Below are 15,169 nucleotides of genomic sequence, written 5' to 3' on the forward strand. Positions count from 1 at the left end.
ATAGTCAAGCTTCAGCTAATACCTACCAGGTTTATCATTATCTCCTTAACAGCATATAACTATCCTGAAACAATGCTGACACTGCAGTGACAGAGCTGTTTGTTGCAATTGATCCGTTCAGCTTTCCTTAGTTACATAATAGCTACTTACACCAAAAATTGAGCAATTAAAGTAAGTAGGAAAAATCCCCACCAAACTGCAAATGAAATGATTAGTGTAATTTAACAAGTCACCTACACCTCAGCAGAGTGCGGCAACTCTCACAAGTGCATGCTCTTGACTCTACAAATACCAGCTAAAAATAGACTGATAAAATCTGCCAGGAAAAAATAATTCCTACCCACTGCAAAACTGACTTCAGTTAGTGCATTTCTACTTTGCAATTGCAACTGATCATTAAACATGAAGTGCTCTAGTGACAGCACTTCATCTGAAACAAGAAAAACAATCCAAAGCAAAGGCTATCACAGAGCACAGTAACAGTTCTCCACAGAACTGCCAAGAATGTCCCTGTGCATACAGTGATTTCTGAACTACCATATTTGATCTTCTGTAAGTTATTTATGTGCAGACTTACATACATACGCATATTGAGGCATTCATATTTAATCCAAATATATATTGGATGCAAATATATGTGTGCATGAGCACACATATATGTGTGTGTGTATATATATATGAACATAACTTATAGAGGAAAATAACTTACGGGTCTCCTGCAGCTAACAGAAGTAGGTATCTGGAAGGGATATGATCTGGAGGGAACACTGTGCTAGCGAATTTCACAGCCACTTGACGTACTTGAACTTCAGGCTTAAAGGGAAAAGACACAAACATATGGTTGAGTTTTAAATGACAGCACTAATAACTTGCACTCACAACTTTCACATCATTAGTCGACTGTTTTGTCCTTTGGTACCAACATGACTCAAAGAGTTTAGACATTTTGAGACACTGCTCATGCTAACTCTTGATATGGCAGGAGGTGGGGAAAAGCTTCTCATATACACACAAGTGGGGACTGAAATGTTTAATTAAATACAGGCACATTTTGGGGAAATCAGGGTTATCATTCTCTTGGACAACTGAACTGTTCCATCCAGGCAATTTTGAAATTAATATAACATACATCATCTATTCACAGAAAACAAAGCTATGCTTTGGAGCAGCACAGCCAGAGGTTGAAAAGAAACATGAGCCTAGTGTGGTCATTCTGTCTACAAGGTCTGTACTCTCTAAAGAGAGTCTCCAAAATATATTGCCTGGAGATCAAAATCCCTTGAGCAAAAGAGTCAAGAATCAACAGCAAGAAAACAGTCTCTTACACAAGAAATACATATACCTCCTGAGTATATATACCCACACAAACACAGAGTATACAAAAAACACTTTCTAAAAATTCAGACTCTGGGGTATTCTGGACGCAAAGAAGATACTAAGTAAAGTAAGAGAGTCGGTCAAGTGTGGTTTACTCTAGCCTAGTGTCTTAAGGTTGAATTCTTGGGGAAGTTCCCAGGAGTGTCAGAAATCACATAGTCCGCTGAAACCGCACTTAGTGAACGATCCCTTCTACCAAACTCTTGCTGTCTCAAAGCATTTCAGAAGACACTGTCCTTGAATAATCTGCTTCTCAGAAGTTGCCTTACAAGGAGACTATGAGACACATACAGTGCAATTGCAACGGATTTGTTTGTTTGCTAAACAGAACTCAAATAGAGAACTGCACTGTCACCTTCCTTGCAGCCACTGAGTCATATTAAAAATATTTTATTTGAGCATACACACTCCCTCCTCCTCCCAGACAGGCCAACACACTCAGCAAGAAAAGGGAGACTTATTCTAAAAGTATCTAACAGAAGTGTCAGGAAACAGGAAAACAATTAATAGCCTTTTTTTTTAAGGTATGCAATTTTGACTCCACTGAAAATACCTTTATTAAATAAGAAGCTACAAGAGCTTCCATTAGGGTACGCTGGGCTCCTTCCAAGTTACTGTATGCTCCAACCATCATAGACAACGCCTCCTGAATGGCAAGTCTAGTATCAGCATCTTCCTGCAGCACAAAACCAAGAGTTTTCACTTTACAGAGTGTAGTGGCACGAATAAGGCAAAACTAGTAAAAAACATTAATGATTCCACAAAGCCCCACCAGTACCCACCTTGCATAAAGCTTCAAAAAACTGCTGTACCAGTGCTATATCCTTGGTAAACAGCTGAGGCATTCGGCTGAAACAAGATATTTTAATTCATGAAGCTTTTGGTTTTTACAATTGAAATTCTTCACATTTGGTCTTCCCCTCATCCCATATTATAATGGTCAATCAATCAGAGTCAGCATAGAGGGTTTGCCTTATCTTAGCCATACCCACCATAAAACAGCATACTCTCCCTCCCTTAACACAGTTTGGAAAGCAAAACATTCTATGGATAATCACTTAGATCACCAGCACATGACACTTGTCCAGCTTCATGCCCTCTGGTCTTCGCTGTATATTTCTCAAATTTATGTTTCAGGCAATCCCAAAAGTGAAACTATTTCTTAAATTCTGTTCATAATTCATGAGCTGCCATTAATCACTGCTAGAGAAACTATCAACTAAAACATATTTGTTTTTACATCTCTGGAGATGTCACAAGCATAATGCTTTTCTCTGCACCATGCACTCAGCTGCAGAACTGGCAGGTGGCATAAAGCTTGCTGTTGATGAATTAACTGATTACTCTGGAAAAACTATTCAATGTACCATTGCTTAAATGATGCTTCAGTTACCTGGACAGCTTTCCAACCGCTGAATATGCCATTGACAGCAGTTTTGAATCCTTGAATGATAAAACAATAAATAAAATTCAGCAAAACCTTAGAAATATATGATGGTATATTTTTATAATTAAACATTAACTTTAAAGCCTGCCTACAAACTGCTCAAACAGTCTTTCATGGAAAAACAATCCTGAAACATAAAATATTCCTATCCAAGAATAAAAACATTCTATAGGAACAGAGGAAGCACACTTTTCTCCAAGAAACAGAACAACTGCAAATAGTGGTAAAATGTAAATATCCCTTTTGGTGTCACCTAATCACATTTTATTTCAAGAGTGACAAATAAGGAGATTCAGTGAGTATAAGAAAGAGTAACAGAGGGACAGAAACCTTCCACTAGACCTAAACAGCAGCTGTAAACAAAAGCAGCTGTTTGCACAATGGATCCCGCAGCACATTTATATATGGGTTTACTATCTCCTAAACACTCCTTTTTCATGCCCTTCCCCATGGCATGGGCGGCCCATGCATTCAAGCACCAATTCAGGCCAGAAGGTCACATTCAACAGTTCAAATGAAGCAGCAAGAGGTTATCTGCAACATCAGCCCTTTGTAAGGTATATGTAGGGGTATTGTGTGGAATTTGCATTCTGAAATTGCACTGGAAACACCTCGCCAGGCCAGGCTGGCATTTGCAGTTCTGTTTGTTAACACCCTTCCCATTGCAATACCATCTCTGGACAGGTAGGATGGAAAGTATTACAAGTAGGTTGCTTATCACAACAGGATAGACACCCACAGCTGAGGTCCCTGTGTGCTCCAGAGTAACAGCAGCAACATAGTACTCTGGCCTCACTCTTTAGAGTCCCAACACTATTATGTCCTGTGATTCTGCAAATGGTGCCCAAGCACCTATCTGTAGGTGTCAAACAAATAAAAGAGTTTTCCTCTACAGCCTTCTAAAATATTTGCTTCTCTTCCAACAAAAATTCTTAAAAGGGATCCTTTCACAGCTATCCCAGGCAAACACCACAAAAAGATTCATCAGTTTCCATCATAAAGGTATTTGTCTTTTCATAAAATTATCTGAATAATTACAGTAAAGAACCTTTCATCTTACCTCTTTGTATTCATTGATCAGCTTTGTAAGTCCATTTAAAAGCATTGGGCCTAATGGCTTTATTTTACTCTCTGGACAACTGCAATTAGAGACATCAACAAACAAAAGATTATCTTTTGCATCCTTAAAAGTATCTTCTCTAGTGTCACTTTTTCTCAACTGAAAAAGCTGAGAAATTACAGCTTACTGTGTGCAAGGACAGACATGGAACTACCAGGATTAATTAAAAAAAACCATTACTTCCTATGAGTTTTAGTATTTCTTGGTTCAGTTACATATTTATTAAACAGAGTGGTTTCTGGGCAAATAGCTAAAAAACCACTGTACTCTCTGAATTACTTACATGATACAAATATGATGCACGAACTGCAATGACAGACTTCTCAGTTTTGCATTTGTGTTTGCACCAAAGAGTCCATCGTAAACCACCTGACCAAATGGGAGAAGGAGCAGATCAGAGAGTGTCTGGTTTCATTTTCAGAGGTTTTCCAATTCCTCCTCTCCTCTAAACACTATCATCAGTAACAACTTTTCCTTTCTCTAGGTACTGGAGGAACTGTATTACCAAGCTTATTAGGAAAAGCATCTCTGGAACATAAACATTACCTGAATGTTAGCTGGGAACATTTCTGCAGCTTGCCTGGATCGCAGAAGATGAGGAACTATTTTTAATTTAACACGGGTGCTGACTGATTCTCGTTTCATTTCTGGTTTGAGAACAGATCCCTGCCAGAAACAGAGATGAAATAGAGCATCTTTGGACAGTAGTACTTTTAAGTTAGCTTAATAACCTTCTACTGCAAATCAGAACACAGTGGGTCAGAGAAAAAAATTATTCAATAGCATAAATGTTCAGTGAAAGTAGAGATCAAAGGAAGTGATAGATTTAAGAAATAAATGTATATCTTCTTCAAATAAAATAAGGCAACTAAAATTACTTCTTCAGAAATTAAGAAGATATGCAACTCTGAAGGCAAATCTTACCTCCTTGGTTTTCAGTGGTATATCCCCAAGATACACTTTATACATTTTGTTGATGATAGCAGGATTATTCCAGTCAATTAAACTGAAGAAAAAAACCACATTGAACAGCAACATATTATGATTTTGACCTCTGATTGCTTCTCAAAATATATGTGGTTTACAGCATTTTGCATCATATTCACAATCCTCCCAGAACTGGTTTGATTTGTAACCACTCTTCCCACATATATATAATCATAAAGAATGTGAAGTGATTACACTTACAATTTCTGACAACATATTATCAAATAATTTGTGAGAAATCTATGTGTTCCCTTCTCTCTCACTGAAATAAGACATACGGACCACTGTAATCTACCAACTGAATACAGAACGGTAAGCTATGAACTAGCACATATTTCTTATAAAACCCACTTAACATTACATATTAACATGCATTTCATCCACACAGTTATTTTGTGTGACTTTAAGTTAAACAGTCCTACAGAAGCCACCTGCACATTTCAAAGACAGGTCTGCCTTGCTCCCTCGTCCTACACGAGCCAGCAACCCTCGCACGATCAATGTTTCAGCCAATAGTACCAACAGCCATTACTCTGGCCCCATGACGAGTTAAAGACAGAAGCATTGTCTTTAGATGATGAAAGGTGAACTGCAGCCAAGATGAAGTTTTAATAATGCAGAGAACAGTAGCTGCCAACTTCCTAGACTATGATCCATTTCACAATTATTGTCTTTACTCTCTTAATAAATTAAATGAAAATATACTTTTCTGAGAATCATTTACTAGGGCCTCATTGACCACTGAGAATCCACAGAGGGTAACGTGGAAACTACTGATATTCTCTACCATTTGGTAAGAAAATGGCTCAAAAGCAATACTAAAAAATTTATCAAAACCACACAGCTAAAGCTGTCAGTTCCAGAGCCAAGTGATGTTCCCAGGTGGTGAGCCAAATCATTCCCAGCCTGGTGTGAATCCATGGCAGCTTCACAGGTACACAGGGGACTGCAGCCTTCCTCCTTTCAGAGCACATCCTCTCTAGAGCATTACATTCATTGTAGCTAGCTTAAGACATTAACACTGTCTTCTCCAAACATCCAGACCATACCTTTGTTTGCTCTTTAGCTCAAGGTCTGCTGCGGTGGCAACACTGTGTCTTGTATCACTGGAGGCTACAACCAGGTGTATAACAGCTTCGAGCTCGGGCACTTGCTCAGCTTCAATGAACTTCACTATTCCCAGTTTACACTGTTCAACACCAGGGAAAGTAAAGACAATATTACTGACAAAAAAATTGGATGTTACAGTAACTGTAGCAGTTCAGATGTCTGAAATCGTGGTTTCTGCTTGCTAAGGTAAGTTCACATGCTCTTCCTCTTTTTAGCCGAGCAATTCTCTTGCCTGCTGTCAAAGCAGTCCCCTGCAGCAAAGTATCAGCATGACCATTAAGGATACGCTGTTACTCCACTGCCAAAAAGGCTTCATGAACAAAAGACACTGTTGCAACCTTTAGGAAGAAAACACAGGAGCAGGCTGCAGTCACGGCTGATTCCTAGTCAGCTCTGAGAACTGCTGACACCTTCCTCCTGTCTCACCACTCCAAAATTCCTTAAGGCATCGTGCAAAGTCCCTCAAAAAATTCCCTCAGGGCAAATAAAGATCTGTCAGAATTAGTTACATATTTCCCTCTGGCCTTCCATTCCTCTATCTGTAACCATTCCTGTGCCCACTCCCTGTTCTCCAAGGACCAACCCCACAGCTCTGAGTACCTGTTCTAGCAGCTCTGGTGTCCATGGACTATCTCCAATTACCCTTTTGGCTGCATAAAAGCTCATCCCTGGAGGTGGTTGAGGGATTCCAGAACCTCCTGCACTACTCAATGAAGGGCCCTGGGTGGAGGGCACATTTTGTCGACTTTGAGATTCATTCAATACGAACCTAAGCAGGAGGGAAAGGACTTTCATTAGAGGCTTTACCAATGCACACTACCAGCTGAATTAGATGCTGGAATGAAGGAATACACATAACTTGTCCAACTTCATGTATTTTTTTTTTTATCCCATGACTCCAATACACAACAGAATTTGAGACTCGGCTACCAGTTATCCGAACATATTCTGCAAGAGCCATAAGCGATCTCACTGTGTTTGAAAACAAACCTCAGTTAGGAGAGGGTTCACCGGCATTTCCTGAAGAGGTTCACGGGTTACAAACCAGAAAGAATTATCTCTTTTGTCTTAGAAGTAAAAATACATATACAGCACTACATCTGAGAAACTTGTGCTAAAAGCTTCAACGACATTTATATGTGAAAAACACAAACCTACCAAGGGAAATAATGAAGCATATGCAATACAAAGTGGCAGGAAACAAACGCTGATATAAAAAATAAATAAATGAGAGACTCTCTCGGAAAATAGCGGACAGGGAAGGAAAGCAAAACCAAAAAGATTAAGTTTACAAGTCTTGGTCTTTTGGAAGACTGACCAGTCTAGTTGCCCTGTTACACATCTCCAGCCTTTCACAAAAGCCACTCCACCTCTCCACTTATCCTTGGAAGCATGAAGGCATCAAAACTGTACTGCAGAGACCAACAAGAATTACTTGACCCCAGACAGCCATTCACAGCATTCAGCACAGAAAAAAAGGTAAACAGTCTCAACAATAAGGATAAACATTCATTCCAAGTCTCATTAATCAACGCTTTAAATGCTTGATTGTTAGCTTTAAGCCCTACAGTTAAGTTTCCTGGTTCCTTTACTACAAGGTAAGGCTAATTCCTAAGTGGGCAATGACAGAGCAAGTTCTAACAAGCACAAATTACATGTAAACTGCTGCAGTCACACGCCGCACCCCAGGGAGCAAGACCTTAAGACACAGATATCCAGAGCCATGAGCTAGCTGAAGTCACTCTCTGAGCACCTTCTGGAAAGAAAATTAAAACCTTCACCCCCTACTTTTGACATCTCAGTATTTTCTCGGAGGTCTCTTTCAATCTATATGATTCTGTGATTTAAAAACTCCTCCCTGGCCAGAGTACATAAGCGTGGAAGGGAGCAAAGTCTCACTGCAAAGCCCAAGGACTTCAACTGCTGAAGCTACAGGCACAACAGTGTGGGGATTAAGCTAAGAGCATAAACCTGGGCCAACTGAAGAGTTTGAGCTGTGAACAGAAGAGAAGCCTAAGCATTTTAAACTAGAAGCTGCAAGATTCTACACACTCAAACAGAAAGGAAGTGGCCCCTGAAACATCTGATGGGTGCACAGCCTCCAGCAAAAGCTAATGGGAGAAAGATCACATGCTCACTATTTTAAATTAATTACCTTAGGTTAATCCACTCAGGTAAGCAAGACTTATATGCTAAGAAAAATTCTATTGGAACCAATCCCATAGGAAATATGTTTTTGTCAAAAAAAAACAAAAAAACAAAAAAACAAAAAAACCCACAACACACATGTTCTACCATTAAAATTATTTCTATTTTCTTTCAAAGCAAAAGCTCCCCTAGCAATACAAAGACAACAAAAAAAAGTTTGTGGAAAATAAGGTGGAAGATTTTGAGAAAGTATTGATTTTAGACACTAGAAGGTTCCTAACAAAGCAGTGATCAATAAATTTAAGTTGCTCTGTACATTGTTCTTGCTTTCAGAAAGAGTAATCACACTAAGACAACACCATTGCAGTCTAAACATTTTTCACCAGAAGACAGATGAAAGACAAATCTTGTTACTAAAGATTCCCCTGTGTAAAGCACAGATTTTCAGAGATTATGCTTGCTTATAACCCCAGAGTAGTATAAGCCTTAAAATTCAACTACAGGAAGAAAAGCACACATTTTGGTCAGACTTCTACATGAAAAGTTTGGTTATTTAACAGATAGGTCACATGTCTCATAGTTTCACTTTGATCATACAATAGGTAAGGACAGATTAGCAGAACACCTAATTAAGTAGAAAAGAGAGGTTTTGGAAAAAAAAGGAAAATGGTGATCCTGTTCCTAACACTAGCACCCTGCTTTCTATCTTACTGAAACATGTAACTGGTTTCATTTGAGATAGGAAATAACAGCATATTTTAAATGAGTTTCAAGGGTGTAGTTTGTAATGTTTCACATGTAAAGAACACATTGATACTAGAGTGGTATCAACTCACCCATAAGGCATAAGAAGAACATCCAACATAAAGTCCAAAAGCAGCTGTACAGTCTTTGGTTTTTCAGCAAGATTAAAGGGAGAAGCTGCTGCTTTCAGTGGTTCAGCAGGGTATTTCATGTGAAAAAGGGTTGGTATTAGAAGATGCATTAGGCTGAAAAACAATTATATTTACTGCAACCATTAAAAAAACCACACCTGTTTATTCACAACATTCAAGAGAGAAACCTTTTACAACAAATCTGGTCCTTAATAGCAAAAAGAGAAAATATTAACAAAAGTTAGACATATTCAGTGGCCTCTATTTGCCCCCGATGTACTTAAAAATGAAAGTCAGAAAATGAATTAAGATTTCCCCTTAAAATAGAACATGTATCTCTGCGTGCATGCACAGATACACATCTGGAGAGATAGTCTGCCTTTGTCCAGACCTTTGATAGCTCCACAATTATGCCAAAAAATACAATCTATGACTTTCTCATTCTCATGAAACATAGACAAATACATTGTTACATATTACTATATATACTGACTATATAGCAGTACAGCCAGATTTTCCAAACTCATGCACTTCTCTTCACTCATGCACTCGTTTTTTTGACAGGGCAGAACCATGCTCCCAGATTTTCCCACTGATCTCATGAACAGCAACATGATTTTACTGCAAGACCTTTCAATAAGGTCACTTTTAAAATACTTCTACACCATCACAGTAATGTAGAGTGAATTAAGATATTATTTTAATGTCATTTTCCAATGCCAACACAGCAGAAACTCATCTCAATGTAAATGAGGTCCATTATTAATGGTTTTCTAGAGGTTAATATAGAGCAGTCCCCGACTTCAGTCTTTTTTTATTTATTACAACTTTGTGTACCAATAAAGTAGGAATTTTGGTTCTCTCTCAATTTAGAGTGGCCAGTCTGAGACATCTAGTGCTGTTCCTGCTGCTAGACAGAGTATATTTACTGAAGGTCTGACCCGAAGCTGAAAACCAGAATTTGATGAAGATATATAGGGGATAGGGACAGGCACTTGGTTTCCATCATAACACAGGCCTCTTATCATACAAGGAGTCTGCTGATGCAGGTCCTCTGTATTATTACAACAGCAGACTGTATTAGTTCTTCATACAATCCAAAATACTGAATTGCTGATCCAAACCATACAAGCCAAGAACATCCCAAACAATGAAGACAGTATCCAAGGAAAGACATATTTTAACAAACTGATATAAATTATTTTACTAAAACAATACCAACAGCATTGACTACAAAAATAAGTGGTTATACCTGTCTTGTTGTGGTTGAGGTTTCCCTTCCATTGCAGTGAGAAGGGTTGGAGCCAATTCACATTGTTTTTCCACAGGCAGACGGGGGTATCCCATCTTAACATAAATTATGGTAAAATTCTAAAGGAGTAGAAAAAGCACATAGTATTGCAACAGTGCATAACACGTATGTGATCTTTAAACTCTTGTATGTGTTACGTAACTGGGTGCTGGGAAAAACATATGTGTTGGAAGACCAATTTTTTAAGTCTAAGACTTGTCAGACTGATAGCTACTGAAAGGTAGGCTCAGCAGTAACTACTCAGAGTAGGTCTTGCTGGGCCTCTACTTCAAAAGGCAGAAAACAACAATGCAGAAATCAACAATGCAAAGAAATCCCTCTCTGGCTTGTCTTATTCACTGCCAATTTCACTAAAAGCAGCTGTACCTGAGCAAGAGTTTCAATAAAAGCAAATATAAAGTTCTGTCCTACCCATTTCTGAAATAAAATAGAGAGCAGTATTGCATAAATACAAAGTCAGCAGCATAGGCAAGGTTTCTCTTGAAAACATGTTTCTAAATCACAATTAAAAGCTGCAAGTGCAATTAAGAATCCAGTGACAGATCAGCACAGCAAAGCAATACTGAATACTGGACTATCTAACTGTTGTCCTGCTTTTCCATATTCAGCCAAGAACTGCAGAGGTAACAGTTTGTTCAGGGACCTGGTTGAAAGAAGTGCTGAAGAGGGAAGCACTACACTACTCTGTAGATGGCATTTAAGCTAAAATTCTATGAAGTCCTATGATGCAAAACAAGATGCATCACTGAGATACATGAATGAAAAGAGGTTTTTGACATGTCCAGCCAAAAGCACAGTTCATGTCAAGTATCTCTTTAAACGAGATGGTTCTTTTCGCTCTACAAAACAAATCCACCCTAGATGCCCTCAGCCATTTCTAAAAGGTGAACGCCAGTAATTCTACTTGTGTAAAGACAATCTAAGATTACTTCTATGTTACTACTGTTTAAAGTCTAAATATTTCTCCATGAATTTCCAAGGCACTGTTTTTAATTTATGCTACTCATGATTGAATAGCATAATGAAAAGTACAAAGTTTCCCTACGATTTTATCACTTGTTTCATGGTGCTGGTTTCCAACAGATCTACCAAAACCGAAATGCAAATTGTCTCATGGTTTCACAAAAACATTTTTAAACCATTTTCACTTTTCAAACTAGATTAAATGAAATCTAGTAAAGTTTTGCCATCTATAACTTTTTTTTCTTCTTTTCCGGCTCAGCTAAGGTCCTGATCCTAAAACCACATAAAAATACAGGCTCTCATGTGTTTAGAGATACCGGTGGTTTTAAGTAACACTCTGATCCTGCATATATTAGGATAAGGATTGGTAGCTGCTTGCAAGATGCATCTTTTACCAATGAACAGACCCTTTACAATACAGATAATGACAATTCATGCATTCATGAAATATCAAGAGTAATTATCACTAATGTAAACTGAAAAATGGTTTATTAAACTAAGTTTCACCCATACCAGACTATAAATTTTAGTTTAAAAAAAGCTCTTAGAACTTCAATCTTGTAAAAGTAACATACTTACTAGGAAAACTGACAGAGCCAGATACAGGAGCTATAAAGAATATTCTGCTTGTTACAAGTAAAACAGCAAACATTCTTAGAAGAACTGACACTTACAGTGACAAAAGACACTGCAGAGGGATCTTGATATTGAACTAGCAATGTCTCTACTGGAAGCTGAATTTTTGGACGACTTTTGATGCGCTTATTCAGATGAACTAGCAACTCCATGACCTGACAGGAAGAAAGAGAAAAAAACAAAAAATGTTGAAAGAAGCACCGTTAATTTTACTGCTTTGGACTCCATGCATCACCCTCAGTCCACTAGGCAGGCCTACTCTAAACAAATCAAGCCTGAGTTTACCGATTATTTAATCTCTAAGAAAACAGCAGCCATCATTTACTGGATTATCTTGAAACCTCTCTGACATGTCTCAAGTCACTGTTAAGACAAACACAAGTCCTAAACCATGCTACAGTCAATAACTTCCATGTAGAGAAATATCAGGAAGGATTAGTGAAGACGACCAGTTCTTTCTACAGTTGGTTAACATCCCTCAGAACTGAGCCTGGCTTGGAAATCTGCGTTGCTGCTCTATGTTGGGCTGCAGAATAACTCCAATTCATGACACAAACCAAAATAAATTATGAGAAAAGGCCCACCCATAATAAAGCTATCAAGTAAGTGTATGAGAACTACATTTGGAGTGGAACATTACAGAACTTAGATGCTTCCACCAAGAGGGGAAGCCAATAGAAGTGCTGTGAATGTCAGGCAGGAGCAGTGTGTAGCCCTGCCACGGGTAGGCAGAGCTCTGGCAGCAATGCCAATGGGATCAGCCAACTCCTGTGGTAGGGGGATGGTCCCAAGCTCTGGTGAACAGCGAGCTAAGCCAGGGCCACAGTGTGCTGAAAACAGAGGGAAGGAAAGTGATACTTTCTCATGATGAGGGCTCTCAAGCAATGAAGTTGGTGCCCAGAAAGTTTGTACAGTCTCTATCCTCAGAGGTTTCTCAAGAAAACCTTCAGCATCCTGAACTGAACTTGTAATGGACTGTTTTAAACAGGAGATTAGTGTGGAGACCTTCTAAGGTCCACTCCAAGCTGAATTATCCCATAATTCTACAATCCCATTAAGTTATTCTTAGCATAGCATCAGCAGTGTCATTTGTAAACCCACTAAATGAGATACCATAATGAAATGGAGGAACTTGAAAAACTACAAAACTCTGCTCTGGAACAAGTATCCATTCTGAGAAATCACACTGAACATCTGCATCTTGCTTGCAAACCCTATCAGATTCTCATGCAAAGTGGTACAAAAATATAAGTGACATTAGATGAAATCAGCTCAGTTCCAGTAAAACCAGTCAGAGCCAGTCCTAGATTCAAGTTGACTTCAAGAAATTAAAAATCAAAAAGCCACAGTGTCCCGTGGTTTTGAGGGATCATTGCCTTGGACACAGTATGCTGAAAAAACAGCTAAATTGCTGTCACTGAAGTCTGTAATAGACACATACACGTGCTGAACTTTATTGAGTTAAGACATCATCTTTACATCCAACTCCATGACTAAGTGCCAAACAAAATAATGTCCAGCTATAATCCAGCAAAACTGCAGAGCTGACCACAGACATGTGATTGAGAACAGAGATAAGCTGACAAACTAAGTAATGGTGACAGTTATCAAATTTTGCTGCTGTCAATTTATTATAATAAGAGCCAAAAAATTCATACTATTTTAGAGAGGAAAAAACTTGTCTGCACAGATCTTCCTTGGAGAAAGGGTAGAAAACACAACTAGTACAGACCTTGATGAATGTGTTCAAATGACCAGTGGTGCCTGGTAAGAAAGGATATGATTGGATTTGGGTATGTATAAGAGTTTAGCTCATGCCCTACTACTCTAATCATTAATATCAAATCAGTGCACTAAGGATCTCATCCAGTAGCACTCTTCAGACCTGAAACAGGTGAATGTCAGCACTTCCAAGTATGACTGCATTTAAAGAGACAGGGTGTCCAGTCTGGCACAAATGCTGTCAGCGCAAAAATAATTCTTGGAGCACCTCTGAACCAGCAGAGTGAATTTACGCCAGATTAGTTTTTTGTGTGACACTGCTAGGGTAATAACTAATTTAGCAGAATACATCCTAGAGTAGAATTTAACTCATTTGTCAAACCACAGCCTGAAAAAGTCAAATGCCCTTCACTAATATGGCAAGAGCAGAATTCAGGATAATTTCCATGGCTACAATGAATTTGACAAATACTAAGAAGTGCATGGAAGTGCTATAATTGCTTAAAATACTATCATCATCTGATGTAGATAAATATCTATAGTTTAACCACATAAAAGGAAAAAGAAATGCATTTTATTTTGTCATTCACTCTAACACAAAAAACCTACTAACAAATTTAATCTCTAAGAAAACAGTAGCCATCATTTACTAGATTATCTTGAAACCACTCTGACATGTCTCAAGTGACTGTTAAGACAAACACATAAGTCCTAAACCATGCTATAATCATAATTTCTGTCAAGAGAAATACCATGAGGGATTAGAAGATGACCAGTTCTTTCTACACAATATACTGTATTACTACAATATACCATAAAAGCTGTGTGATTTTGAGATGTTTCTTAAAATGTACTTTTCCAAAGAGTAGTCCTCCATCTTTCCTGAACTCACAACAGTACAAAATAACTTACAACACATTCCAGATTACAAAAAAATGTCATACAAAAATACCCTAAGAAATTTCACCAGCTGGTTGAATGCCTTTGTTCACAGCTTCAAGTGCACATGGCAAGCAGGTATGCAGAAAAACACTCCATTTAAGTTGGAGTATCCATCTTTCGGCACAGTGGAATGGCTTGACATCTGTGGATACACTTTCATGTAACCATTGTTAGGACCATGTTTTGTGCAGAACTTGGAGAAAAATCTGTGTTATAGTTACTTGTAGCTTCTGAAATCTACTAAAATCCTGTGGCAGTATGATCATTTCCCCATTTCTACAAGACAAGGAGGGGATTATGAAAAGCTTCTTTTCCATCTCTAACCCCCAGCACTTCATCTGCACTCTGCTTCAAAAGGTTCTGGTCCACTTCTATCACCAGACCTAAAACTTAATGCAGGTAACTGAGTTCCCCAGCTACCTCTTAAATTCCACCTCTGAAACTGCTTGGTCCTTGTTCCTGTGCCGGGTTACAGCCAAAGACAAAAGAGTTTATATGTAATTTATATTAATATGTACCTGAATTAATTC

At 38.4% G+C, this 15,169-nt stretch overlaps 1 protein-coding gene across 2 annotated transcripts in view; it reads right to left on the bottom strand.

Moving 5' to 3' along the window:
- Positions 1 to 15,169, bottom strand: part of ECPAS (Ecm29 proteasome adaptor and scaffold) — a 60,539-nt gene that overhangs the window by 36,143 nt on the left and 9,227 nt on the right. For both annotated transcript variants that reach the window (XM_050329359.1, XM_050329358.1), the window contains exons 3-15: positions 12,014 to 12,130; positions 10,317 to 10,435; positions 9,026 to 9,178; positions 6,642 to 6,810; positions 5,981 to 6,120; positions 4,869 to 4,950; positions 4,491 to 4,610; positions 4,228 to 4,313; positions 3,885 to 3,963; positions 2,771 to 2,820; positions 2,160 to 2,226; positions 1,931 to 2,053; positions 710 to 813 (exon numbers count right to left, since the gene is read on the bottom strand). In XM_050329359.1, the coding sequence (XP_050185316.1) occupies positions 710 to 813; positions 1,931 to 2,053; positions 2,160 to 2,226; positions 2,771 to 2,820; positions 3,885 to 3,963; positions 4,228 to 4,313; positions 4,491 to 4,610; positions 4,869 to 4,950; positions 5,981 to 6,120; positions 6,642 to 6,810; positions 9,026 to 9,178; positions 10,317 to 10,435; positions 12,014 to 12,130 (1,409 nt within the window). The remainder of the gene's footprint in view (positions 1 to 709; positions 814 to 1,930; positions 2,054 to 2,159; positions 2,227 to 2,770; positions 2,821 to 3,884; positions 3,964 to 4,227; positions 4,314 to 4,490; positions 4,611 to 4,868; positions 4,951 to 5,980; positions 6,121 to 6,641; positions 6,811 to 9,025; positions 9,179 to 10,316; positions 10,436 to 12,013; positions 12,131 to 15,169) is intronic.

This window comes from Myiozetetes cayanensis, unplaced genomic scaffold (genome assembly GCF_022539395.1).
Source record: "Myiozetetes cayanensis isolate MyiCay16 unplaced genomic scaffold, myiCay2020 scf4, whole genome shotgun sequence".
NCBI lineage: Eukaryota > Metazoa > Chordata > Aves > Passeriformes > Tyrannidae > Myiozetetes > Myiozetetes cayanensis.